At 46.5% G+C, this 26,174-nt stretch overlaps 1 protein-coding gene across 1 annotated transcript in view; it reads left to right on the top strand.

Annotated features, from left to right (window-relative positions):
• BLMH (bleomycin hydrolase) overlaps nucleotides 1-25,924 on the top strand; it is a 41,748-nt gene extending 15,824 nt beyond the window's left edge. Inside the window, exons 7-12 of the mRNA XM_074189130.1 lie at nucleotides 2,619-2,774; nucleotides 3,484-3,642; nucleotides 3,728-3,795; nucleotides 4,630-4,744; nucleotides 9,646-9,715; nucleotides 24,982-25,924. Coding sequence (XP_074045231.1) covers nucleotides 2,619-2,774; nucleotides 3,484-3,642; nucleotides 3,728-3,795; nucleotides 4,630-4,744; nucleotides 9,646-9,715; nucleotides 24,982-25,133 — 720 coding nt within the window. The 3' untranslated portion in view covers nucleotides 25,134-25,924. The remainder of the gene's footprint in view (nucleotides 1-2,618; nucleotides 2,775-3,483; nucleotides 3,643-3,727; nucleotides 3,796-4,629; nucleotides 4,745-9,645; nucleotides 9,716-24,981) is intronic.
• Nucleotides 25,925-26,174: the final 250 nt, after the last annotated feature.

Genomic DNA, 26,174 nt, shown 5'->3' with positions numbered 1-26,174 from the left:
AATTCATTCAGTTCTCATGGATGCCCTAAATAGTTATTTCCTTATCCAAAGCTGCTAGATGGCAGTGTCCTCCACCTCTCAAACATCTCTTTCGACTTCCCTGATCTCCTTGGCTCCTAGGGCCTTCACACCTCTCTGGATGTCCCAAAAGTCTTAGGATAGTTTTAAGCTATTAAAACTTGTCTTCTCACATGAGACCATAAGGTCCTTTAAGCCTGTGACTTTCTTCAGCTTTGGTTGGGAGTAAAAGTACCTAGTCTATCCCATGCTGATACTAAGGGTGGCTCATTATCCTAACCTCCGTGGCCAGTGGGATGCCCCCACGCCTCATCTTTACCCATAAGAATTGTTGTTTTGAAGCTAGCTCAGGGGTGGTCTGGCCCAACATCAAAGCAAACTCATAAAGCTGGCAGCCAAGCCTAGTAAAGGAGGGAGCCCCAAAGAAAAGGAGAACAAAATGAAATGAAAGATAAGAACAGTGGTTTCTCTGGGCTTGGATCTTTCTAGGATGAGTGAACCCCCTTAAAACAGGGGGCTTACAAATCCTACCTTTTTGTGAACTTTCTGAATGATGTTGGGGATCTCCAAGTTCATTGGCCTTCCTGACATCCCCCACTTAATCAGAGATTGCCTTTAATACTGACTCCTGCTGTCTGTGACTCTTCTCTGGTGCTTAAATATGACAATAGATATCAGGACAGAGAGAGCTCTCCCCTGCACATCTCTTAGGAAGTTCCAAGCCTTTGACGGTATCCAATTGTACACCTACATTGGATTCACAAATGGCTTTTCTCCTGGCTCTTAGCTGCTTGCTTGCACACCTGCCTTGGAATTCAAGCCTAGGCAGGCACATGGTTTTTACAGAATGACATTTAAGAGATGGTGTTTCACACCCAGATCTGTGGAACAGCAAAAGAGATTGATTTTTACTCTCTCTGTCTCACCAGGAAGCTAGTTTGTGCAAATCAAAAGAGCAGGGAATTGGATAGTGCCTCTTTTATCTGGGATGATTTAGGTTAGTACTGGCTGGAGCCAAAAGGTCCCTATTAAACATCCCACACACACTATTAAAAAATCACTCTAGCGACAGGAAGAAACCACAGAAGTTACAGCATATTTTTTAAACCAAACAAAATTAAGGTGAACTGCTACCAAGGGGCTGGCTTAATGTCAGTGAATTGGCAGTGCCTAGTCCAACCCAGCCCATAGTTGGTATCTGCCTTTCTGAAATGTAGACATTAAAGCTAGCTTCATGTGTCTGTGTGTATGTCTGGGGGATGGGTAGAAGATTGGAGAACAGACCAAGGAAAGGGTATTTATCCACCTAATTAATAGAATTCACCAGGTGCTACTTTTAGAGTGAGAGAAAAATGCTGGTTTGTTGCAGGTGCTGCCATTCTCCTTAACTACTACAAGAGAGAAGGGGGAACAAACCTAGTCTGTGATTTCATTGGTACAGTGCCAATAACCACGTTCCCTGTGGTCAGGGACACCTCTCATCTTTGGAAAAAAATTCTAAATACTTATATGACCCCCATGTTGTGATTGTGTATTCAGGAAACAAAGACCCCTCTTCTGGGGGAAAAGTAGAGTGTTAGCAAGGGAGGCAAGAACTATGGTATGGGAAATAGTAGGGACAGTAAGTGATAAAGTACTAAATGGAATATAATCTAATGACAGGATTTATGCCAGCAAGGAAGGAAGGGTGATGGCAATGGATGTTGGCAGATTGGGAAGATGCTTCAAGCTGTCTGTTGATAGGCTCTTATTGTCCTCTGTGTTAGGTGCTATCCTGGGTAGAGACAGAAGAAGGAGAGTTGGTGGGAAATTGGAGAGCAAAGCCAAGTAAGAGATGGCAGAAGGAAGAATTCAGATTTGGGGTTATGGATAGCCTTAAGGATTAGGTCCAGTTAGATTGGAGACATTAGATTTTGTGGAGTCTTAGGTGAAGGAAGAGTAGTCTGGAGGACGTTGAGGCATAATCTAGAAAGGGAATGGGCATCTCCTTCTGGTTCTGATCTATTTGGTATCTCACACTCAGAAGAATTCTGAACAAAGCCTTTGTCCCCAACCCTTCTAGAAAGGGAGAGACCTGGTGCCAGTTAGGTCCTGAGGAGAAAGAACTGGCCATGTACCATCATTAGGCTCATCTTCCGGCACAGGTCATCCTTGGGATTGGCCTCAGATGGCAGGCGCCACCAAAACCATTAGAGAACTAGACTGGAGGGCCATGAACAATCAAAGGGGAAACTGATGTTTAAGGGGAAGGAAATCATTTTTAAAACACAAGATGTTATTTATCATTTTTGGAGGCAGGGACACAATTCTGGTCAGGCACCCATTTTCTGGGCTTAAGAAACAGCAGGTCAAGCTTTGGGCATGGCAAGCTCTGGGAGTTACATGTTTGACATTTCAGTCTGTGTTGTTCAGAGTGTTTATTGGAAATGTCAGGAGCTGGCTCATGCCTTGTGGGGATCCTGCCTTTTGGAGGGAACTTGACCTTCCTTGAAAATGTCTGACTTTGGATTTTAACTTTTAAATCCTTTGAGGTTCCTACAGTGGTGAGGAGGGATGCTGCCTCCTGGCTGTTGCTCATCTCTTGTTTTTCTCTTTGCTAGGTCTTCCGAGTGGTCAGCACCTGCTTGGGCACCCCACCAGATAAATTTACATGGGAGTATCGAGATAAGGATAAGACCTACCATAAGATTGGGCCCATCACCCCCCTGGAGTTCTACTGGGAACACGTCAAGCCTATCTTCAACATGCAGGACAAGGTTGGAGACTGTTGTTAGTAATGACTGGCCATTGGCTCAAGGGCTGGTCCAGGAATCTGTTGGTCCTTGTGTGACCCACAGACTGATCTCCTTATCTGAAGGAGTCTTGTTTTTAACTTGCTCCTGAGGTCTGGTGGCCTAGCTCAGTGTCAGCCCTCAACCCTGGAAAGCTGCCAAGTTTCCATGCCCCCATGTATTTCTTTGACTTGGACAGGCTGAGTAAGAGTATGACGAGTGGTTGGGCTGAGAGTGGCCTCCCTCTTGGAAGGTAACCTTGATTCTTCCTCATTTATTTGACTTACCCTCCTCCTTAGCCAGACTCCCCCATTGCCCTGGCCCTCTTCTGTGACCTAATGACCTTGTTTCTTTAGAGTTGGGACACCAGCCCTTTGAAGTAATAGTTGAATGTGGAGCTTCCTCAGTGATCCCTTTATCTTTCTTGTTGGGAAGAATTATTTTGGGGAAGCCATTGCCCCAAATAAATAGGTAGAACCTTCAAATGAGTCCAAGTTAAAAAGAATGGACCCATATGTCTTTGTTCAAATTGCAGGTGTCCCTGGCAACTCTCCAGTACTTTTGTGTTGCCTTTCATCGTTATGTGGTTGTGGTTTTGGGGTACTTGGGCTCAGATTTGCCTAGGCAGGGAATTGTTGGCCCAGCTCTCAATATGATTTAGTTTGCAGTCCAATGAACACATCCTTGTTCTCAGATTTGTCTGGTGAATGACCCTCGGAGTCAGCATAAGTACAACAGGCTGTACACTGTGGAATACTTGAGCAACATGGTCAGTGGGAGGAAAACCCTGTACAACAACCAGTCCATCGACTTCTTGAAAAAGATGGTTGCAGCCTCCATTAAAGATGGAGAGGTAGGTGTTGCCTTGGCCCCTTCTGTGGTCTGAAGGCTCTGGGGTGAAAGTCAATGCCAAGTTTCCCCCTTTTCTCTTATTCTAGGCTGTGTGGTTTGGCTGTGATGTCGGAAAACACTTCAGTGGCAAGTTGGGCATCAGTGACATGCAAATGTGAGTAGAGGCCACACCTTGGTTGGTGTGGACTTGGGGAGTGGGCAGGCTCATCCAGGGCTGGGGATTCCTGACAGAGCATCCCCTCCTCCTCCTCCTCCTCCTCCTCCTCCTCCGAGGAGGAGGAGGAGGAGGAGGAGGAGGAGGACAGGCCTTTTTGCCCTTGATGTGGCTGTTGTAAACCCCTGGGCAAGCAACCTGAGGAAGCTTATAGAACTCTTCCCATAAGCATTTGGGAAATTCAAAGGGAAGTCAGTTTTATTCAAATAGAATTCTCTCAGTGTCCCTGGACCCTTGGTTAAGACCTCTGCTTGAGAGCCTAAAAGGTGTGGGCAAAAGCCTGAGTCAGCATTGTGCATGCTTAGGCTGCTGCATCTGGAGGCAACAAGGTCAGGGTCCCTATTTGCTCTTAAAGCTTATTGCTCCTTTATGAAATAGGGGTGATGAGGGATCATATTGTAGGGCCTCCCTGTTGTGAGTCCTAGACAAGGTGAGGTTTTTGGTGGATGTTGAGTAGGCTCATTGTACAGATGAGGAAGTTAAGACCCAGGTAGGTGATAGAATTTGAAACAAGAAGTGACTGTCAGAGACAGAATTTGAACTCGGGGAAACTAGAGCTCACTGCCTTTGATAGTCTCTTGGATTTTTTGTCGAGTGTCCACATGTAGTACAGGAAAGACCATTTGGGTGACAGGCTGTCTTCTGTGATTGTTCTGGCAGAGTACCTCCGAACAGCCTCTGATGGGCCTTACCTCTAGATTCAGGGCTTTGTAGGAATGAAATGCTTTTCCTTTGGGGCTCTTAATTTTTTTTTTTAACATTCCTTATTTTCAGTTATGATCATGAGCTGGTGTTTGGAGTCTCCTTGAAGAACATGAACAAAGCAGAGAGGTTGACTTTTGGCGAATCCCTGATGACCCATGCCATGACCTTCACAGCCCTCACAGAGGTATGTCCCCTGCCCCTCCACCCAGCTGTCCCCCCACTGGTGGCAGTGTTGGCACAGATGGATTTGAATTCTCCCTCAGCTTGTTTGTCTGGTGCAGTTTCATTCACTGTGTGTGTGTGTGTGTGTGTGTGTGTGTGTGTTCTGGAAAGGTTGGCTTCTGGGCAGGATGTCACACCTGCGTCACTGGGGGCTTGGTTAGGTCCTCAGACAAATAGGAACTTTCCAATGAAGTGAAGAATCTGGGTCAGAGGGAGGAATTAGTACTGTTCCCCCCCCAGTCCAGCCCAGCCTGCAGACATTCTTGGTTTGCAAGAGGTTGGGAGTGAACTTGGAGATGATTTTTATTTTCAGAGTTAAAATAAGCCTTGTATGGAGTGTGTAGGAAGTCCTGGCCTTGTGGTCCTTCTCTACTCTACTCCCTGCTTTTATTAGGGCTTCAGGGTTTTCTTAAAATAGAAGTGGATTAGAATAAAGTGTCCTTTTTGTATATCCCCAAGGCCTTAGTGGCATTTGGGAAGGGGGCAAAAGGCGCTTGGATGTCTCCACAAAAGGTGCCAGGATGTAGTCCACAATGTTGTGATAATAACCAGTGTGGTTGTTTCTAGAAGTCATTGTTTCAAATGAACCTGGCCCAAAGTTCTTCTCATGAAGAACCTTCTGTGCTAGAAGAGATGCTATAGGGTTTTTAAAAACCCTTATTATTCCTAATGTTGTTAGATAGCAAAGTGGATTGGACCTTGAACTTGGAGTCAGGAAGACCTGGGTTCACATCCAGCCTTAGACTTAGGAGATCTGTGGTCCTGGGCAAATCTCTGAAGCTTTTTTCACCTCAGTTTCCTAATCATGTGCAAATCAGGGGAAGGGAGTTGGATTCAACTCAACTCTGGCTTCTAAGGTCTCTTCCTGCTTTCAAGCTGTGGTTTGTGTGTGCATCTTAGAGTCTGTTTCCCTCTGCTGGGTGGATTGATTGATCGATTGCCTCCATATTTATGAGTGCTGCCACCTGTGTACAAACACCAGGTGAGGTTTAAACACCTCAAGGTAGGAAGAGAAGGACTTGGACCATGTGGTCTCTGAGACACCTGCAGCCTGGGGTCCATGCTTACAGGTGCTCTGGGCTCCAGTTCCAACTGAGCTATGACCAGTTGAAGTGGTTTTATTATTGGGGATGAAGTTACAAAGGCACTCATCTGAGTAAGAAAGGGTTTATAATTGTTCATTGGGATCTCATTTGCAGGTCGCTAGCCATTGGGCAGCTTCTGATTTAGTGTATTATATCCTCTTTGCGGGAAGATTGTAGCAACAGCTTCTCTTTCCACCTTTTTTTTTCCCCTGGTATAATGCAGGCACACCCCTTTGCCCCTGTGCTGAGGAATTTTGGAGCTACATTCATCCTTTCCCCCTCATTTTCTGGACAAGACATTTGAAGAAGAGGGAGAAATGACTAGTCCAAGATTGTCCAGCTTATTAGTGACAGTGCAAGGCAGCAGAGCTGGAAAGGACTTGGATGAAGCCGTTGTGTTTTAATAGGAGATGGGAGACTTTAGCCAAATGAATGACTCTTCAGTTTTAGAAACGTGGACTTCAGGAAATGGGAGGAGGAGGGGGGAAGGGGGGTAGAGATAGAGACAGACCTGTTTGGCCCTTCATAGTGACCTTGGAATCCCACTATATCATCAAGCTTGGAGTTAATGCTTTCTAAGAGAAAACCAGAAAGCCCTATTTTTGTATTGTAGGTGCCTGTGACTGGTTGAAAATCCTTCCCTGATGTGTTATTTCCATTCCAGGCCAGAGTAACAATCTTGCCAAATGAATTTACTCAGTTACCTCCAAGGATTACTTTCTTCAAAGCACTAATCTTCTAATGTAGCTCACTTTGGGTCATAGAGCTGGAGAGTTTTCCTTTCGTTTGTAAGCTCACAAATGGCAAACCTGTGAGCTGTTGTCACATAAACAATTGTGAAGAATCAGGTTTTTCTTCAGAATTCACTTGTTGCCAGGAAGCCGAGTAATCCAATAGCAATATCGACTTCCTCAGTATCTCAGGCTGTCAATTTGCACTGAAGCCAGTGGCAGAGTGACAGAGGGGTCACTGGGCAATGGAAAGTGCTGGGTAAAAGAAGGACAAGAGTGGGAGTCTGAAGCCCCCACCGGCTTGGGGTGTGTGTGTGTGTGTGTGTGTGTGTGTGTGTGTGACAGATTAACTCACATAGTCTAAACAGCAGCTGAAGACATTTTAAGTAAGAGCTGTCTTTTGCTATTAGAAGTAAGGACTTGGAGGGAATTTTCCATGAATAAAATATTGAATAAGTTGCTCACGTTTACATGTTTGGACATGCTGTCTTATAAAATTCTCTGGATGTATAAATCCCCACTCAGGGCTCTTGGTTCCAGGGGGATTTTTTTTTAAATGTGAGTGCTTGCTCATATGGATGTACATCAAAACATCAGAGGGCTTTTTACAATTTGTTTGGCTTGCCTAGGGCTTCTCTGCTTTGCCTAATTTCCCTCTTGCATTAGAACCTAGTCAGAGATAAAGACCACCCAGATCCATGTCCATGGCTGTCTCCTGTCTAACTTTGCTCAGGGAGTATTCTCAATCAACCAGGCTGTTGAGTGACTCTGGGTCAACCCCCGCCACACACACACACACATATACAGTGTGGGGGGGCTGCTGTTAGTCACAGGTGGATGGAGGGGTCCCACCTTGTCTTCCAGGATGGGGAGCCCCAAAAGAGGAAGACCTGGCATCTTGTAGAGAATAACATGAAGATGGTAGTGTTCTTCTAAAGAGTTTTTACTTTACTGTCCTTTTATCTCATAATCTCAAGAGGGAGTTTGGCTCAGAACCATTCATGGCATCATCAGCTTAAACCTGGAAGAGACCTTAGACATCATCTTGGCTAAGAACTTCTTTCCTTTTTTCCTTCCTTCTCTCTTTTCTTTCCTTCTTTCTTTTCTCCCTTTACTTCCTTCTGTCCCCTCCCTCCTTCCCTCCCTTTACCTCTTTCCCTTCCCTCCCTCCCCTCCTTTCAGTTAGGTGACTTGTCTTAAGTCAGTGGTTAGAGAGAAGATAGGAAAGGTTTTTGATCTTTAATTGACATCTCAGTGGGTCAGCTGTTAACATTTGTAAGAATTATTTAAGAATAGATCACTGAGGGGCGGCTAGGTGGCGTAGTGGAAAAAGCACTGGCCCTGGAGTCAGGAGTACCTGGGTTCAAATCCGATCTCAGACACTTATTATAATTACCTAGCTGTGTGACCTTGGGCAAGCCACTTAACCCCTTTGCCTTGAAAAAACCTAAAAAAAAAGAGATCACTGAGCTTAAAGATTAGTAAGAGAAATGACTCCCCCAGGCAGCTCATGTAGCTCAGGTAGCTTCCAATGGACATCTTTGGTGTGGAGGACAAGGGTTGAACATATGCTAATTAATGGCTCTTAGCACTTGACCCTTCTTCATAGAGGATTATTAGCTATTGTTGATCATGAAATGCTACTTGTCTGAAAAAGGCCCTGAGGTCTGGTTAGCCAAAGGAAACAGAGGAAGCCTGTCCCTAAGTGAGTGTTGATGGATAAGGAAGTCAGGACTTTTACCTCCTGCTCAAATGTCTGAACTGGGGGAGAGTGTGTGTGGGGGGTGGAGTTGCAGAGAAAAAGGCTTTGCTCCAAGGTGGGGGGGGGGGGTCTTCTATCATATATGAATCAGTGCCAAGGCTGATGGGATTTTATCTCTTTCTTTAGAGAAGGTGGAAGGCAGAGTCTATTTGCTTAAAATAGTGATGGGAAGAGGATCTCTAGGACTGGACATTCTTCTCTTTGACTGGGTCTTTTGTTTAAATTTCTCCCTTTTGACTTTGGTTGAGTTATGTTCAGTATTTATATAAATGCCATCAAGGAGAGAAGGTCCTGGAAAATGTCTCAGCTACCCCCTTGTTGGACTGTGGGTGGGCTCCAAGTACATCTCAGAGGAGAGTGGGCAGGAATTCACCAGGGCACAGCCTGAAAGAAAACCCTTGGGAAGAAGGAATACGTTAGGTTTCCCATCTCTTGTCTTCAAGTGGCTGGCCTGGCCTCCTTCCAGGGATGGGGGCTGGGCAAGTGCCGGCTGAGGAAGACTTCTTCCCTGCAGTGTCATTTTAGAGAGTTCCCTGGAACACTAAGAGCTTAAATGATGTGCCCAGGGTCACACAGCCAGGATTTGCTTGAGGCAGGACTAGAACTTTGAGGCTGCTTCTCCTCTGGTGTGACACAAGATGTAAAGGCACAGATTGCATTTTTATGGGACATTGTAAGTTCCCCTTCAAGGAACTGAGAGCATTTCATACATAACTCATCTTCCTGCTGACAAGTAGACTTGGGGCTCATGCAGAGCAGCCTGCGGACTTGGGGAGCAGGGGGGCCAGAAGCCAGCTTCCACAGCAGCTCAAGGGGAAGGCAGCAGTCATTCAATCATCACTCAAAGACTCCTGATTGGAGAGAGCAGATCCAAGAGGGTGGCATTGCCTGAGCTCTCCCCCAAACTCCCTAAGGCTCCTGAGCCCATCGTTAAGTCTCTTAATTCCAGGACAGGGCAGTGGAGACTTCCAGAGGAGGAAGAGCAGGGACTAGCTTTGTCTCTCTATGTCTAGGCTTAGCCCAATGGTGCCTCCTAAGCTCAGAATGTGCTTGTTGACATTTCCCAGAGTGGTATGGGAGGAGGGGCTGCTGACCAGGCTGGCCGAGGGGTCTGTGGTGACCCTGGCCTGGGAATAGGCCAGGATTCTTGAGCATCTTGGGATTTGGCCATGGCTTGGGCCCAGGTCGGGCAGGGTCAAGTCCCCAGTGAATCAAGAACAGTCCTCACTACAGCATTTCAGGGCTGTTCACCATATCATCTTTGTTTTGATTTTTTTTTTTTCAGGCTGTTCATGAAGGAACATATGAAAAATGGAGAGTGGAGAATTCCTGGGGTGAAGACCATGGCCACAAAGGTAAACTAATGTGCTATTTATTGTCAGACTGGTATGGGCTGTCTCCCTGGGATCATCAGGTGCTTAGAGACTTCTAGGAGGTTGATGGGATTTGAACCTCCCCCCAGGGCGGGGCGTGGGGGGGGGGAGCCTGGCAGTCACCCTTGGCAGCCTTTGGATTGCATTCCATGTGTCACTCAGAGCAGAGCAAACCCTGGCAGCCCTCCTGGTACCAAAACTGATTTCCCATGCTCCTTGGAGCTTTGTCAGATGGAGAACCAACCTCCTTCAGATAATAGGGTCTCTTGAGCAGGAGAAGAGAGCTTGGTCAAGGGGCAGGGTTTGGGTCAGCACCAAAGTTCGCTCAGTTTTGTGGAAGTTGGCGTGATGAAGAACTAATAAAGCTTCCTATTGAGACACAATACCAGAAAACGTGCTCTTAATGTCTATTTTAAATAAAAGGTAAGAGCTTGTTAAAAGTGCTTGTTACTCAGTTTCTAGGGATTCGGACCAAGAGATCCTAAATTCCGAAGGACTGTGTGACATTAGTCTGTCCATTGTGGGCCTGGAGTCCAGCCTTCCCCAAAGATGACTATTGTGTGGGACAGATGGGCTTCTGGGCAGTGACGTGGAGAATCTATTGCCTCCAAGGGAGAATGTTGGGAAGGCCATTGGGATGTTTTTCTGTTGTCTCCAATGGTTGATTTGAGCTCTGTGCTCCCTAGAACTAAAGGACTGCGGTTTGGGGATTGTCCCCTGATTAAGAGGCAGCAACATCAACCTGATTGAGTAGGTGCTCTCTAGAGCCCATGTCCTTATGGTGGGATGGCCCTCAGTGTTGTTTGTGTCAGCCCATTCTCTGGAGGCCCCAGAGGCTGCCAAGTCCACCCCAAAGCTGTCCCTGCCATAGGCCGGTGGTCACCCAGCAGCAGCCAGACTCCTACATCTTTTTACATCTGAGCTCTGCTCTAGTTCCCCTACCAGTTAACCTACTTTGAGAGTGGTAAGGAGACTGGATTAGGAGTGAGAAGATATGCCCCCTCTCATCTCCATTTCCTCTTTTGTCCATTGGTTTATGAGAGAAGGGCAGCAGGCTAGGCAGATCCTACAGTTCTGCCATCAGAGATCTTTGTCCTTTTTTTTCTGTAGCTTTTGGCATCTTGGTATCCCAAGTCTTTTCATCTCCCCATGAAAATCATCTTCAGTTATTTCTTAGATTCCTGTCCCTTGGCTATGTTGTGAAACCCAGTGGCCTAATTTTTGTCTAAACAGCGACAACTGCTCTGAGTGCCTTTCTGTTCATCATCAGATTGTTGTATCTCCCCCCTTGGAGAGAGCTTCATTGATTTCTCCGATTGCTGTGTGATTCCAAAGGTGCCTGTTGCGGTGCCTGCTGTGAATTCAGGCAGCTTGAGGCTGGATTGGGGACCCTGCTGAGCCACTCATTTTTTTAATGGTGATTTCCTCTTAAATGGCTTTGCTTTCCTTTGAGGCAGCAATTAGGGGTAAGCTAGGGAGGCTCACTATGGAAGGGCCAGAATGGCTTCACAAATTTCTAGATGATTCTCTGTGTGTGTTTGTGTGTGTGTGTGCACACATGTGCTTTGTGTTGCACACCTTGGAGCATCCAATGGAGGCATGGGAATAGCATTTGAAGAATAGGATTTTTTGTAGGATGTTTTAAGTTTTAAAAACCTTATTTCTGGGTGACTTAATGAAGCTGTTTTTCCTTATGATTTTCCCCTAAATTTTGAGCTTGGCTCCCCAGCCATATAGCCAGCCCTGATTTAAAAAGCAAAGCAAAGCAAAACAAAACACAAAACTTTGGAACCAGCTTCAGAACTACATTGTTAATCTCCTTCCCCCTTGTCCCTCAGCCTCCCACCCAACCCCAGCTATTCATTTGTGATGAATAAACGGCTTGTATCTCCTCTGACTTCATCCCTCTGTTGAGTTAAGAGAGAGCAGGGGGTCTCATTCCTGCTGTTTTGCCCATAATCTTTTGTTTTAAAGTCTTTGGCTATCTAACTGGAGGTTAAGCTAACTTTTTGTTATTGTTCTCAAATAAATGAAATGCCAGAGATTATGTAAAGCAAAACATTTCCTCAGGGAACCAAAAGATAAGGAGGCTTGGGGGAGGGAGGCTCAGGGAGCCCCATCCAAAATAAATTCTTCCCATGGGTTGCTTGGTCCTTTTTGATTTACTAGGAAGAACATGTGACTCATAGCTTGGCCCACTGGAGAATCTTCTAAGGAGAGTTTCTGGGTAGGGGAGATGTTCCCTGTTGTGTATCTACCACCCATGACCCTATTGTGCATTGACTGACATGGCCCAGCTTTTACTTCTGCAGAGAACAGTGTTCATAGTTTGTCCCACTTCTCTTTGGGGTTTCTGTCGGGTGAGATTGATTGTCCCTGAAAAATTGACGCTGTTAAGACTCAGTGGAGGCAGGTGAAGCTTAAAGATCTTGGGAAAACTACCCACCCTCCCCTCATTTGCTGTGACCCAGGGCTCCTCTGCTTAGAGACAGCCAAGCCTGTTGCATAGTCCTTTGACTGAAGTGGCCAGAGACTTTGTTCTGACTGAGCTGGAGCTTGTGTCATCAGAGGAAGGTACACTTGCCTCCCTTCTCTAAGTGAGTTTCTGCTGGTGTCACCAATGTCCATCGCCAGCTTGTGCCCTGATGGTGGATTGTATTTGTCGGCTATCCGCACTTCTTGTTTATGGAGGACTCCCAAAGCAGATCATCCATTTTGATGAGGAGGTTGACCTTGGAACCCATGATAGAGGCTTACAATTTGAAGAGCATTTCAGGCCTAAAGGCAGGGTAGCTGCTCATTCTCAATGAGAGGAGGTAGGTTAGCAGACACAGAAAAACATCAACTGGGCAAGCCCCTTGATAACAGGAAGCCTCAGTTTCCTCATGTGCAAAATGTGAGTTATGTTTCTAACAGAAGGTCAAACCATTCTTCCCTCATTCCAGGACTGTCTCTTCCTCCTTACTCACCTGCCTGCCCCCTTAAAAAAACAACAGAAAACCAACACTGCCCTACAGCCAGCCCTCTAGAGCCCAAGGGTCTCCTCTCTTCCTTGGTGACTCTCCTTAGGACCACCCTGTTAGGAAGGGCCCAGTCGTGTTTCTGTTGCTCAAACCTGAACTTCCCCCAACATCTCTCTTTCTCTTTTTTGTGGCATTCTGGAAGGTGGAAACTGTTACTTTTATTTATGTTTCCAACAATTTAGCACTAGAATATCATAAGCACTTTGAAAAGACTTTGTGGGAACTCTGGTAGAGCATTTTACATATACTATCTCATTAGATCCTCTGAACCTTCTGCATTGGGGAGCTATTATATTATCTCTGTTTTACATATGAAAAAATGGAGGCACAGAGCTGTTGAGACCATCCCAGGCCCACACAACTGGTAGTGACTGAGATGGATTTGAACTCAGGTCTTACTTCCTTTCTTCATGTCCTGACCCATGATGAAAAATGTTATCCACTTGCAGAAAAAGAACTGGTAAGCAGTTTGGTATAAGTTAAACACGTACAATCGTGCAAAACATATTTCCCTGTTGGTCATGTTATGAGAGAAAACACAGACAAAAACCAAACCCACCAAACAAGTGAAAGAAACCTAGAATAGCTTGATTTGTCTTCAGATTCCATCCATTCTGTTTTTTTTTTTTTGTAAGGCAAACGGGGTTAAGTGGCTTGCCCAAGGCCACACAGCTAGATAATTAAGTGTCTGAGACCGGATTTGAACCCGGGTACTCCTGACTCCAGTGCCAGTGCTTTATCCACTACACCACCTAGCCGCCCCCACCATCCATTCTTTCTCCAGAGGTGGATAGCATTTTTCATGATGAGTTGTTTTATTGCTGAGAATAGCTACAAGTCTTTCATAGTTGATCATCACACAGTATTGCTTCTCTTCGTTTTTTCTCACTTCACCTTTCATCAATTCATGTAAGTCTGGTTTTTTGAGAGCATCCTGCTGGTTATTTCTTACAGCATAAAAGTATTCCATCCTGATCATATACAAAAACTTGTTTAGGTCTTCAATTGACAGTCATCCCCTCAATTTCCAATTCTTTGCCACCCAGAAAAGAGCTGCTAAAAAACATTTTTGTGCAACTAAATCCCCTCTACCTTTCTCTTACACTCTCACTCTCTCTCTCTCTCTCTCTCCCCCTCCCTCTTTCCCTTTTAATCTCTTTGAGATACAGTTCTAGTGTTTGGTTTTGCTGAGTCATTGAGTATGAGTTTGATTGCCCTTGGGTATAATTCCAAATTGCTCTCCAGAACGGTTGGATCTGTTCACAACTCTACCAACTGTTTTTTATTGTCCCATTTCCCCCCATATCCCCTCCAACATTCATCATTTTCATTTTCTGTCATATTAGCCAGTCTGATAGGTATGAGGAGTACTGTGTATTACAAACCTCATCTAATCGACTGATTCACTATTTATTTCTTTTTTTAAATAAATTTCTTTTTTTTCCAATTATATGGAAAGATAGTTTTCAACATTCATTTTTTTGCTAAGATTTTGAGTTCCCCATTTTTTCCCTCTCCCCTCCCTTTGACAGTGAATAATCTGATACAGGTTACACATATTTTCACAAGGGGTAAAAAACCATGAGAGGAGGAAAAAATAAAGCATAAAGCAAATTTAAAAATTGAAAATGTCAGCATTCAGACTCTATAGTTCTTTCTCTGGATGTGGATGATATCTTATGATAGAAGTCCTTTAGAATTGTCTTTGATTATTACTGCTGAGAAGAGTTAAGTCTAGCATAATTGATCATTGTACAATATTCTTGTGGTTCTGCTCACTTCACCCAGCATCAGTCACTGCCAGTCTTTCCAGGCTTTTCCGAAGTTCACCTATTTATGATTTCTTATAGAAAGCTAGGTACTCCCATCATTTTCATATACGACAGTTTGTTCAGCCATTCCCCATTTTGATGGGCAACACCTCAATTTCCAATTCTTTGCCACTGCAAAAACAAAACAAACTACACTATTTCTTAGCCAGTACCAGATAGTTTAATGATTATTGCTTTATGATAGTTTGAGATCTGGTAAAGGTAAGCCATCTTCCTCTCCCCCCCCCCATTAATTCCCTTGAGATTCTTGATTTTTTGGTTCTTCTAAATGAATTTATTTTTTCTAGCTCTATAAACTATTTTTTTTGATTGATTGGTATGGAAGTTCAAAGCACTCTCAAATCCACTGTGTGGCTCTTTAGTCCACTTAATAAAAATTTCAGGTCCCTCTGTTGCCCCTGTTGACTAAATATTTAATCTGGAGGACTGATGAGCAATTGATCTGGCAGCCCAGTGTGTAGAAAAGAGCTGGAACCTTGCTTGGAAGGGAAGAAGACTGAGGGTGAGCCCAGTCCCCTGAGGAACCCAGAGTTTGTTGTTGCTGACAAGTGTGAAATGTTTGCTTAGGACTTTCTTTGTATTTGTGTTCTAGAGGCCAGTTCTTATACCTAAGCTGTGGACACTCGGTGTCCACTGCAGAAGGGGCTCGTGGTCTTCCAGGGACACTTAGGGAAAAGAAAAAGTTTGCTTAGAATGTCCAGTGTCCCTGATTATGAAGTGGAGAATGGTAGAGCCCAAAGTTGGCATGTGGAGAAGATAGGCCCTGCCTTTTTGCATGTTCACCTCAGGCCTGGGCTGCTGCCAGGCTATCATATGTGAGAGAAGGAAGGAAGGAAGGAAAGAAGAAGGGAGGAAGGGGGGGAGAGAGAGAGAGAGAGAGAGAGAGAGAGAGAGAGAGAGAGAGAGAGAGAGAGAGAGAGAGAGATTGAAAAAACAAAAAGGGAGGGAGAAAAAAGAGAAAAAAGGAAGGTAGTGGAGAAGGTAAAAGAGAAGAGCAAGAGGAGAAAAGGAGGAAGGAGAAGGAGGGGGAGGGGGAGATGAGGAGAAAAAGAAGGAGGAGGGCAGGAGAGAAGGAAGGAAAAACATAATATACATGCATCTATACACATATATGTCTGTATAGGCATGAATTATCCCATTTGAGCCTCATGAGATACACTGTATTGATATTCCCATTCTCATAGACTTATAGAATTGGGAGAGACCTCAGTGACCCACCTATTGTCACCTATACCTCCAAAGAATTCTTCACTTTTCATGTCCAACAAGTGGTCTTCCAGCGTCTGTTTCCAAGGAGGGGGGAATCTCCCATCTCAAGGTGGTATACTCCACTGCTTGCAAATCTCTTCTGACCTCAAGTCTGAAGTAATCTCTTTGCAATTTGCTCCTGATTCTACCATCTAGGACCAAATAGTGCAAGTCTAATGTCTCATCCATATGACAATGCTTCAAATACCAGACGATAGTTATCATTCCCTTCTTAATAGCTTGTCAAACTCTAGGTAAACTATAGCTACAGCATTCTCTGATCATCATTTTAGGAAACCTGCCCCCCAAACGGAATGGTTTAGTATTAATTCTAAAACTTAAAATGTTAATCTGGCATCATCTTTTCTTGTTGAAGGCCTAAAGTTCAGTATTAGAATTTTCCCAGGAAGCTGCTGAACTCTAGTCTGCAGATTATTCTTTTTACTCTTTTGAAAAGTAAGGCATTTGCCCTTTCCCAGTCCTACAGAACCTCTCCTCTCCACAATCTTTTTTTAAAAAATCATTGACAACAACCTAATAATCACATCTGCCAGTTCTCTCAGAACCCAAGGGTGTAGTTCACTGGGGCCAGGTGATTTGAATTCATCTCTAGCATCTGGGTGGTTTCTCATCTTCTTATTTATCTTGGGTATTAATTCCCTGTTTTTAATTTTTTATTTAAAACTCTGTTACCCATTTAAAAATTTAATTTAGTTTACCCATCTTTTAAATTTAAAATTCTCTATTACCCATTTTAGTCTGTCATTTGTAATTCAAAGGTAATTTTTGGTGGCAAAGAAAAGAGACACCATAAAAAATTATCTTTCTGTTGTTAATTATCATCATCCTATCTAGTTCCAGCTGTGGCCTGATACCTTCTATAGTATTTTTTCCTTAATATAGCTTTTGTAAGGCCTATTTTGGCTGTTCTCACTTTTCTTCAACCACCCTCAGTTCATTATGAACTGTGACATTCCTGACACTTTACAGAATTATATGCTTTTATAGCCATCCTCTTTTACCTGTCTTTTCTTCCATCTCTCCTACTTGTACCTTTGAAACCCCTAAGTTAGTTGGTCAATACAGAGTGCTCATACATGAGTTTCTTCAGACACCCCCTCTTTTATTCTCTTCCTCAGAATTGTTTCACTTTGCATCTTCGGTACTTCATCCATAACAATGTCCCATTCCTTGTAAGACATAGGAAAAGACATGGGGGGGGGGGCATGCATCAGGTTTGAAAAGAAAAGGGAGTATTGTGATTGAAAGCAGCCAGGGGGAGGGGCTGGGGATACAGAGACCCAACCAGAGTCCCTGCTGGTGTTCTGGGGGAGACGGCGGCTTTCCCAAATCTAGGTTCACCTGGACCAAATCAAATCTTAGAGGAGCCCATGAGTAAGATAGGGCAGAGACAGTGATCAGTAGATGCTTTGTGGTGGATAAATAGATCATTAAGATTTTCCTTGGAAGACAAGCTCACCTGGGCCCGGTTGGGGGCTGATGGACCCTTGGAATGTCCCAAATAATTCAGCAGTAGCAGTTGCTAAGATCCAGTAAGAGATGATGAGGGCCTCGTGCCTAGAGAAAAGGGACAGTGCCATAAGTGACCTGGCAACTGGTTGTGCCAGGAGCAGAGGAGAGGGAGGACGAGCTTGAGGTCATGGACTTAGGGGGCACCTTCAGTAGGAAGAAGGGGCAGGTTCCATCCCCCTTCTTCTTTTGTTAGGTTTTTTCATCCCAGTCTTCATAAGTCCCCTCTCCTCCTGCCTCTAGTGCCTTTTGTCTCATGTTCCTCAGCCCCTTCCTGACTCATCTCTTCTCCCACGTTGGCCCCTCCATTCTGGATCCTCCTGTGGGTCCCTCCAGAAAGAAAACCTCTTGTTTTCAGTTTAAGAATTTCTGCCAAAGTTCAGTCTGAAAAGAAACTTATCTGAACCATTCAGATTACTTTTGCACTTTGACTTTTTTTTTTTTTGGAAAAACATTCTGGTCATCTAATTGTCTCTCACAAAAGCAGTCACTGAGCGGTTTTGGAGACAGCACATTCTGTACATTTGGATTCAGGAGCCAGAGTTACCACGTCCTTTCTAGTGCCCTGGAGGGTTGGAACCAGACGTGAGGAACTAGGGAGAGACCGGAAGTCCTGCTGGCTGATGATGAGGTGCCATGGTTGGGACTTAATTCTCTCTAGCTAATGGCTTGTGATCCCGGTGAATGGACTGGTGTGTTGGGTGGGGTGCCCCAAGGATCTCTAAGCTCTGCTCCAGGCTGGGAAATATTTTATCAGCAGCTTGGATAAAGGTAGATTGGGCTTGCTTATCAGAAAAACAGATGAGAGAAAGCTGGGAAGGATAACTAAAATTATTGCAAAGGGATCAAGAGCCAAAACAATTTCAACAGACTAGAACTCAGTAAAAGGGGTTACACAAGAAAAAAGGATCTTAAATACAGAAGAGGCAGGCAGGCCTAGACAGTAGTTTGTCTGAAAACTAGCAAGGGGCTTTAGTGGAGGGCCCTCCTCATCTAGATGTCAGCGGTGGGGTGGGGGGGCATCACAGGCTGCCATGCCAGCGGCCAGGACTCACTGGGGAATTGGGGAAAGGCCTCTTGACTTGATGTGAGCCAGACATATCCCAACGTTGGGGTTAGTTCTATGTGAAACCTTTCAAGAAGTCTTTGGATAATTTTCTAGACCTGGGCAGCTAACAAGGTCACACCTTATGAAGATCTGGGGTTATTTGACTCGGGCAAGAGAAGCCTTAGTTGATTAGCTAGGTGCTGCAGTGGAAAGGACTCTGGGCCTGGAATCAGGAAGACCCAAGTTCTAATCCCTATGCAGACATTTACTAGTTGTGTTTACCCCATCTGCCTTAGCATCCCCTTCTGTAAAATGGCAGTAAGGACAGCACTTACCTCAGAGTTGTGTCATCCATCAAATGAGATCTTATTGATAAGGTACTTAGCACTCAGGAGGGGCTGGGTAAAGCTCATTCCCTTTCCACTGAATGGGGCATGACTTTAGCTTTTGAGCATTTGGAAAAAGGAATAGATTTGTTCTTTTTGACCCTAAGAAGCAAAGATCATAAGAAGTAAATTTAGGTTTAATCTAAAGAAATCTTCCTCACAATTAGAACACAATGGAAGTAGAGTCAGGACTCCCCTGGTCAGCTGAGATTGTCAGACCTAGGCAGTCTGGGCATCTGTCAGGCACCTTCAAAGGTACTGCCAACTCAGAATCCCTGCCAGTGATACTGATCCTTCTAGAACTTGGTGAATCCTGAACCTGGATCTGAATGCTCTTGTCACCCATCTAGGGGCCTCCCATTTCCTCAGAATTCCAATGACCTTAGCAGGATTATTCCTGGCTCTTGTAACTCCAGCCTCCAAGGTTGGTGCAGGGAAGGCCATGGCTACTAACTTCTCTGGGCTGATTTTGATTCTTGGTGCAGAGGATCTCCCTGTGGAACAGAGGTGGGGTTGGGAGAGTTGTAAATAGGCTCCCCCCTCCTGGAGGAAGCATTTTCTGATGGTCCAGATGTAAGTGATCACTCACATTGCTTCCACTCTGCTTGGCCGCCTATTTATTTGTGTGCGCAGAGCCCTCCTGCTAGATTGGAATCTTGTTGAGGGCCAGGCATGTTCCTGGTTTTATCTCTAGGACCTTGCCTGGTGCAGAGGAAACCCTTAGCAGCTATTTGCTTCCTAGACTCTTTTGGTAGCTAGGGATGTGGGGACAGGGAATGGATCTCTGTTGGAGTTAAAGCCCAACTGAAGGTCCCTTATATGAGGCCAAAAGTCTGAGCTGTGGGCTTGACTGCAGTCAGCTGGAGGATGTTTGTTGAGAGGGAGGGGAAGATTCTAATTAAGAGAGGATATGCTAGAGAAGCCTGGGAGGGGGAGCTGGTCCTTGACACTTGTCAGATGCCCCCTTGGACATCAAGCTGTTTAACTTGAGCCAGCTGTCAGAGAAATCAGGAACCTGGGTATATAGGAGCACTGTGCCAACAGATTAGAAGGGACCACCTGGGTGTGGGCATTCTACGGAACTAGATAAGCCAAGGCCAAGGTGACGTCCGCAGCAGCATCCACCTGCATTTGTTTAATTCTCTATTTAGACTTTTGGGGCCATGGATGAGCCCAGGTAGGAAAAGGTCTTTTAAGCATTTAGCAGGTATTTAAACTTGATCTCTTGGCCCACAGGATACCCAGGAGGGTAGGACTGTGGTGTGACTTAAAGAACATTGAGGATGTCAGATGAATATTTAGCAAATACGACTAAAATGAAAAACATTATTCTTCACCTAAACCCTCCCCTCTTGCCAACATCCCTGTCCCTGTTGAAGACTCATGCCACCACCCTTGTATTATGATCTTGGCGTTATCATGGACCTCTTGCTTTCCCTCGTCCCACATGGTCAGTCAGCTGCCAGATGGGGCTGTCGAGGTGCTCCCTACTTCTCTCCACTTCCACGGCCCCCACTCTTTAGTGCAGAACCTTTTCACCTCTTGCCTATCCTCCCTGCCTGTCCCTCACTTCTTGGACATTATCCAAGTCACTTCCCTTTGCCCCGATCTGACCATGTGACGCCCCACTCAACTAACTTCATCTTGCCTATAGAATGAAGTGGGGCTTCACAGCCCAGCCCCCACCTACCTCTCTTCCTCTCCTCCTCACTGCGGTAGTCCTTGCACCCACAGCCCAGCCCCCTCTCAGGCTGAGAAGTTACCCTTCCTTCCTCTCTCTGTCTCTCCCTTGAAAGTACAGCCTAGGGGCGGCTAGGTGGTGCAGTGGATAGAGCACTGGCCTTGGAGTCAGGAGTACCTGAGTTCAAATCTCAGATACTTAATAATTACCTAGCTGTGTGGCCTTGGGCAAGCCACTTAACCTCATTGCCTTTCAAAAAAACTAAAAAAAAAAAGCAAAGAAAAGAAAGTGCAGCCTAGACCTCATCACCTTCAGAAAGTCTTGGCTGCTGTCTCAGCCACAGGAACCCTCCTCCCAGAGCACCTTGTCTTTGACTACATTGTATGTAGATGGTGTTTTTGAGGAGAGCCTTTCATGGGTCCTTCTTGGCCCTACCTTCAGAACTTAAGGTGATTGTAACTTTGCTTCTTGCCTCTGTACCCCAGTGCCTAGCATGTTGTGATTAGTTCATTAGCAAGGGCAGAAGGAGCCTCCAGACTCTGGTCATGTCACATCAGTGATGCTTTTGTGGACCAGCCCCTTGGGACCAGGGGAAGACAGAAGCAGGGAAACTGAGGGAAAGAGCCTGCTTACTGTATGATGGGAACTAGAAAACTAACATTGAAACATAGATCTAAGGGCAGATTCTAATGGTGGAAAAAACCTCCGCTCTTCTGGGCAGGAATGAATAATAATTCCTCTTGGGAGACCATAATTCAGGAAGGCTTCACGGATGAAGGGAACTTTGAGGAAGTCTTTGAGGGCAGGGAGGAAACATGAATTAATGAAGAGGAAGAGGGATCGGCCAAAAATGATAAAGCAGCTGCGGAGGCTTGTTATTCTTTCTGTTTTACTTATACTTTTGGGTCAAGTTAAAGGAGTGTGATTAGGAAATAACATAGTGCTGCCATCCATGGGACTTTTGAGGAATGATAACAAACAGACCCTTCCTAAACCAACACGAGAGCAGTGAGAGTTTGGGGGTCAGAGGGAGGCCATTGAGATTTGTTGGGAAAATAGGCCCCTGGGTAATGTCTGAGGGCCTTGCCTTCCTAGACTGTGCAGATATCAGGGATCTAAGTGGGAGAGAGTGGGTAATGAGAACAAAACAGCAGGCCCAAAAGTTTGTCGAAGGCTCGGCCACCCCACCCACCTCCCCAGTCATCCACACACAGCCCACCCTCATGGGTTTGTAGTTGGTTGAGGGAACACCAGCCTCACCTCCTCATCAGACACAACAAGCAGTCCCCTCTTCTGGCAAAGTTCTCCTTCACGTGCCTCAGCAGGGGTGGCCTGCGCATGCCATTGTCTCCATCACCGCCCAGATCCGGTGTTTACATTGATGGGTAAGGCTCTCCTCAGGTCTCTGTCCAAAAGACTTGCACCCTGCCATGTTGCCCTCCTTCGGCTTCTCTGCATCATCCTTCCTTCCTGCTTTCCAGCCCCCCTCATGCCCCCCACTGCTTTAAGCTCTGTGTGTGTGGTATCTTCTTGAGTAACTAAAACCTGGAACTTTTCAAAATGACTCCTAACAGGTTGAGCTGTTTTTGGAGGAGCTACTTGGGCAGCTGCTGTCCAGGGGAGTGGCAGGCTGAAGGCCTGGGCCCCGTGGAGTCCACCTTCTGCTGCCCAGGTTGCAGTTGGTTCTTAGGTTCTTGGCAGAGATTTGTTTCTTATAAGAAGCTGCTGAGCTGGGGCGGCTAGGTGGGGCAGTGGATAGAGCACTGGCCCTGGAGTCAGGAGGACCTGAGTTCAAATCCAGCCTCAGACACTTAATAATGACCTAGCTGTGTGGCCCTGGGCAAACCACTTAACCCCATTGCCTTGCAAAAACTAAAAAAAAAACAACTGCTGAGCAAGTATGTGCAGCAGATATGGTGGGTAGGATGTCAGGACATGTTGAGGTGGTGGTTTCCCCCTTCCAGAGCTGGGCAGGAGGAAGCTGAGGGCCAGGGAGAGCTCAGTATGCCCCCAAAGTCCCAAGACCTCCATCTATATCCCCCTCATTGATTAGAAGGTGGAGTTGAGCCCTTGTGAACCTTGTCCATTGTCCCAGTTCACCATCCCCAGGTGAGATGATACTGGTAGTGATGGGACTGGCTTCAGGAGTCTGGTTATGTGCTAAACCCACAAACACTGACACCTACCCCCCCCCCCCAGACATACACATCCCCCTCTCTAGAGAGACTGTGTTCAGTCCAGAAAGTGTCTCCAACAGTTTCTAGGTACAAACTCGTTAGCAGGGACCATGTCTTCTTCCTCTTCCAGTTGCCCCTGGCACAGTCTGGGCTTCTGAAGAAACATCTGTTTAGAATTGGAGGGCCTGGTTTCCAATCCTGCTTGTGACCCTGGATCAGGCAGTTAACATCCCTGGGCCTCAGTTTCCTCATCAGTAAAAGGAAGGGCTGCCCCATGATGGCCTTAGTTGAGCTCTTTGTGCTTATCAGCTCACCAGAGATTGATTAACCTTGCTGTTAAATCACTTGAAAAATACTCTTAAGGACCAAGAATGAAAAATAGTGAAGAACAAAGATCTACCAGCTAAATGCTCTCTTTTTCTACTTAACCTAACCTGTTGGGTTTTGTCTCCTGGGAGGATTTCTGAGGCTTGTTGTCCAGGGCTCGACTCTGTCAGAACTCTGCCTGGTCACTCCTCTCTAGGTGGGGGAGATTTGGGTCTGCTTTCAGTTGGCCCCCTTCATCTGCCTCCTTTTAGGAGGAGGCAGCAGCTAGGTGACTCAGTGGATGGGCCGAGACGAGCTCTGGGCCTGAATCGGCAAGACCAGGGAGCAGACCTGGCCCCTGAGCAAGCCATTTAATCTCTGTTTGCCTAGGAGATGGCCACCTGGAGAACCCCATAGACAGTCCTGTCCCTGGGGCCACCGAGAGTGGGATGGACTGAATGACAACAGACAAATCCTTTTACATGACCACTTTGAGCCTTTTCTGGTTCAGGAATTCCCTTTCTAAACCCTTCCTTCTGTCCTCTCCTTTAAGGGCCTGGTCACATACTGATTTTTGTGTCTAACACTTTTTCATTTGATTCCAGGCCACAGGCCATATTAGAAACTTATACTAACAGGAAGTCTGAGCTGCGATGTGTTTGCATTGCCTGGCTCTTGGGGACCTCTCAGGGGCCTCCTCTGGGACCAGGACTGGGATCTGGGGTAGCAGTGGTTCTAGAGTCAGAATGGCCAGCCCCAGCGCTGCGTCTGCCTGTGGGCTCTGTGCCCGCCTGTGGCCTGGCACGCCCTCAGCTTTTCAGACATGGTGATCTTAATCATCTCGGTCCAAATCCAAGACTCTGCATGTCAACAGTTCCTTATCCGCTCAGGGCGGCGACCCTGTCTGGGAGGCTTCACTGAGCCCCAGAGAACTCATATCCTGCAGAGACAGTCGGCACTGCCACGAGCCCCTCAAAGAGGCGGATCGCCACTGATAGGAGTTCTAATTTATGAGCCCGCAATCTGATCTCTTGCTTTTGAAAGGAGATGGGCTAGGTAGATACCTAGTGTCCATATTTCTTGGGCATTTGGGAAAGATTTATTTGCTTGTGTGATGATAATATTTATAAAGACACAGGACTTTATTACAAAACCCTCAGTCCCTCACCTGCCCAGCCCCCTTGCCGCCCAGGCACAGGCTGGAGGATTGATTGACTCGGCATTCAGGCCTGTAGAGGGGTGACTCATGTCTCCACTGGTGTCCCCTTGGAGCCCCTTCAGAGGCTGGTAGGAGGGTCCCAGCCCATGCAAGACACCATCCCTGGTCCTGACCCAGAGCAGGCTAGAGCAGCAGCAGCCATCTAGCCCAGGACTGTATCATTTCTCCACTTCTTTGAGCAAGGGGGTGAGGCGAGGTCACTAGGGGAGTTTTAGACCATCTGAAAGGAACAGTAGACTAGGTACCACTGACCTCACAAAGGTCTCTGCAGGTCCCCCAGGATGGTGGAGCCCAGGACTGAGCCCCTGCAGCCTTGACAGGTGGTATGGGGATTGGGCGGGGGGATCTTCCTCTGATGTGATCCCATGCAAGGCATTCTGGTGCTTCCCTTCCTCTTGCCACTTGATCTCCCAGGTGGAGCCTGGGCTGCTTTGCTTTGACCAGAGGGGCGACATTTTGCTGTACTTGATGCCCCCTTGTTCTGTCCTCACTGGAGGGAGGCTGGAGCAGCAGCTCCTCTCTCCTGTGACCCCCCACCCCATGGTCATGGTCTGATCCAAGGGAAAGCCCCCAGAAGACCCTCCCAGCAGGCAGATGCTCCCAGGCATCACTGAGTGACAGTGAAAGGGCCCTGGCTCTCAATCCCACCTGTTTTGGGGGCTACCTTTGACTGTTCTCCCCCCCTCCCTCCTGATGCTTAGCCACTCCCCAGGCCTCTGCCCCCCACACACACAGTGCTCCCCTTCAGGCCCTTGCCCTCTAGCTCCAACTCACTCCCGGTCTCCACTCTCCCTGCAGGCTACCTGTGCATGTCTGACCAGTGGTTCTCCGAGTATGTCTACGAGGTGGTCGTGGACAAGAAGCATGTGCCAGAGGATGTCCTCGCCGTCTTGAAGCAGGACCCCATTGTGCTTCCAGCCTGGGATCCCATGGGGGCTTTGGCCAAATGACTCCCAGGACCTCCAGGTCTCACTTCCTCGAGCATGTCCTGATGTCCCGGGGACTGAAGCCAAAGTGGAGGAGGTGCCTGGGGTCCTGGTGGCCCTCGTCAGTCTCCCTGTTTGCTGAGCCTCTTGCTCTTGGGGAATTGTGCTTTATGCTGTACTGTGGAATCCAAACACTCTCATTTCAGACAGGCTACTCTTTTCAAAAACACAAAGACCAGGTCATAGCGTTTCTTCTCCTTGACCCTGGTCACTCGGGCTCTGGTCCAAGCTCCACCTGATTCAGAGATGGGGAAGGAGAAAAGCTCGTAGTGTTTTGATCAAACTAAAAAAAATAATAACAATAAACTTTGTAGAGCAGAGAAGAACTTTAGGTGGCTGCAGAAAGTTGGGCGGCTTTTCACCATTGCTTGCGGTTCTCAGGCTTCGGAAGGAAAATGTCACCTTTCCAGTGTAAGCCACAGGTCCGTGTGCTGCCCGACTGAGGATGGAGACTCTCCCACTCTGGCTGCTGAACTTCATCTTCTCCATTTGAGCTTTATCTGCCTCCATCAGCTTGGGATGGGGACAAACCTGAGGGCCTTGGACTGGGCCTGGGTCCCGAGGCTCAGTGACAAGGGGGGGGGTGCCCCACCACTTGGCAAAATCCCATCACAGTTGGGGCTCAGGAAGTTGAGGTGAGATGGTGACCAAATCATATCATGACCTGAATTAAAAAAAAATAGGGGAATATCTAGCCAAATGGTGTCATTTTAAACTTCTGCATCTAGAGGGGGGCTGGGGAGGGGTGGGGGCTGGGCTGCATTCTTAAGACAACTAGATGGTGCTGTGAAGCTTTTGAATAAAACATTTTCCTAAACGAGAATGAGAGTGTTTGGTCTATACTGGTTAAGCCCAGTGAGAGGCCCCAGGCCCATTCCCTAGGACCTTCCGTAGAACCCTCTCTCCTCCCCAGCCCAGGGGGTAGACCCAGGACTGGTCACACTTATTTGTGATCCCCACTTCCTGGAGGTATGTCTGCTTTCCTTTCATTAGAAGTGATCATCA

The sequence above is a fragment of the Macrotis lagotis genome, chromosome 5 (genome assembly GCF_037893015.1).
Source record: "Macrotis lagotis isolate mMagLag1 chromosome 5, bilby.v1.9.chrom.fasta, whole genome shotgun sequence".
NCBI lineage: Eukaryota > Metazoa > Chordata > Mammalia > Peramelemorphia > Peramelidae > Macrotis > Macrotis lagotis.
The sequence above is the reverse complement of the archived record's forward strand: the minus strand, read 5'-3'. Positions and strand labels throughout refer to the sequence as shown.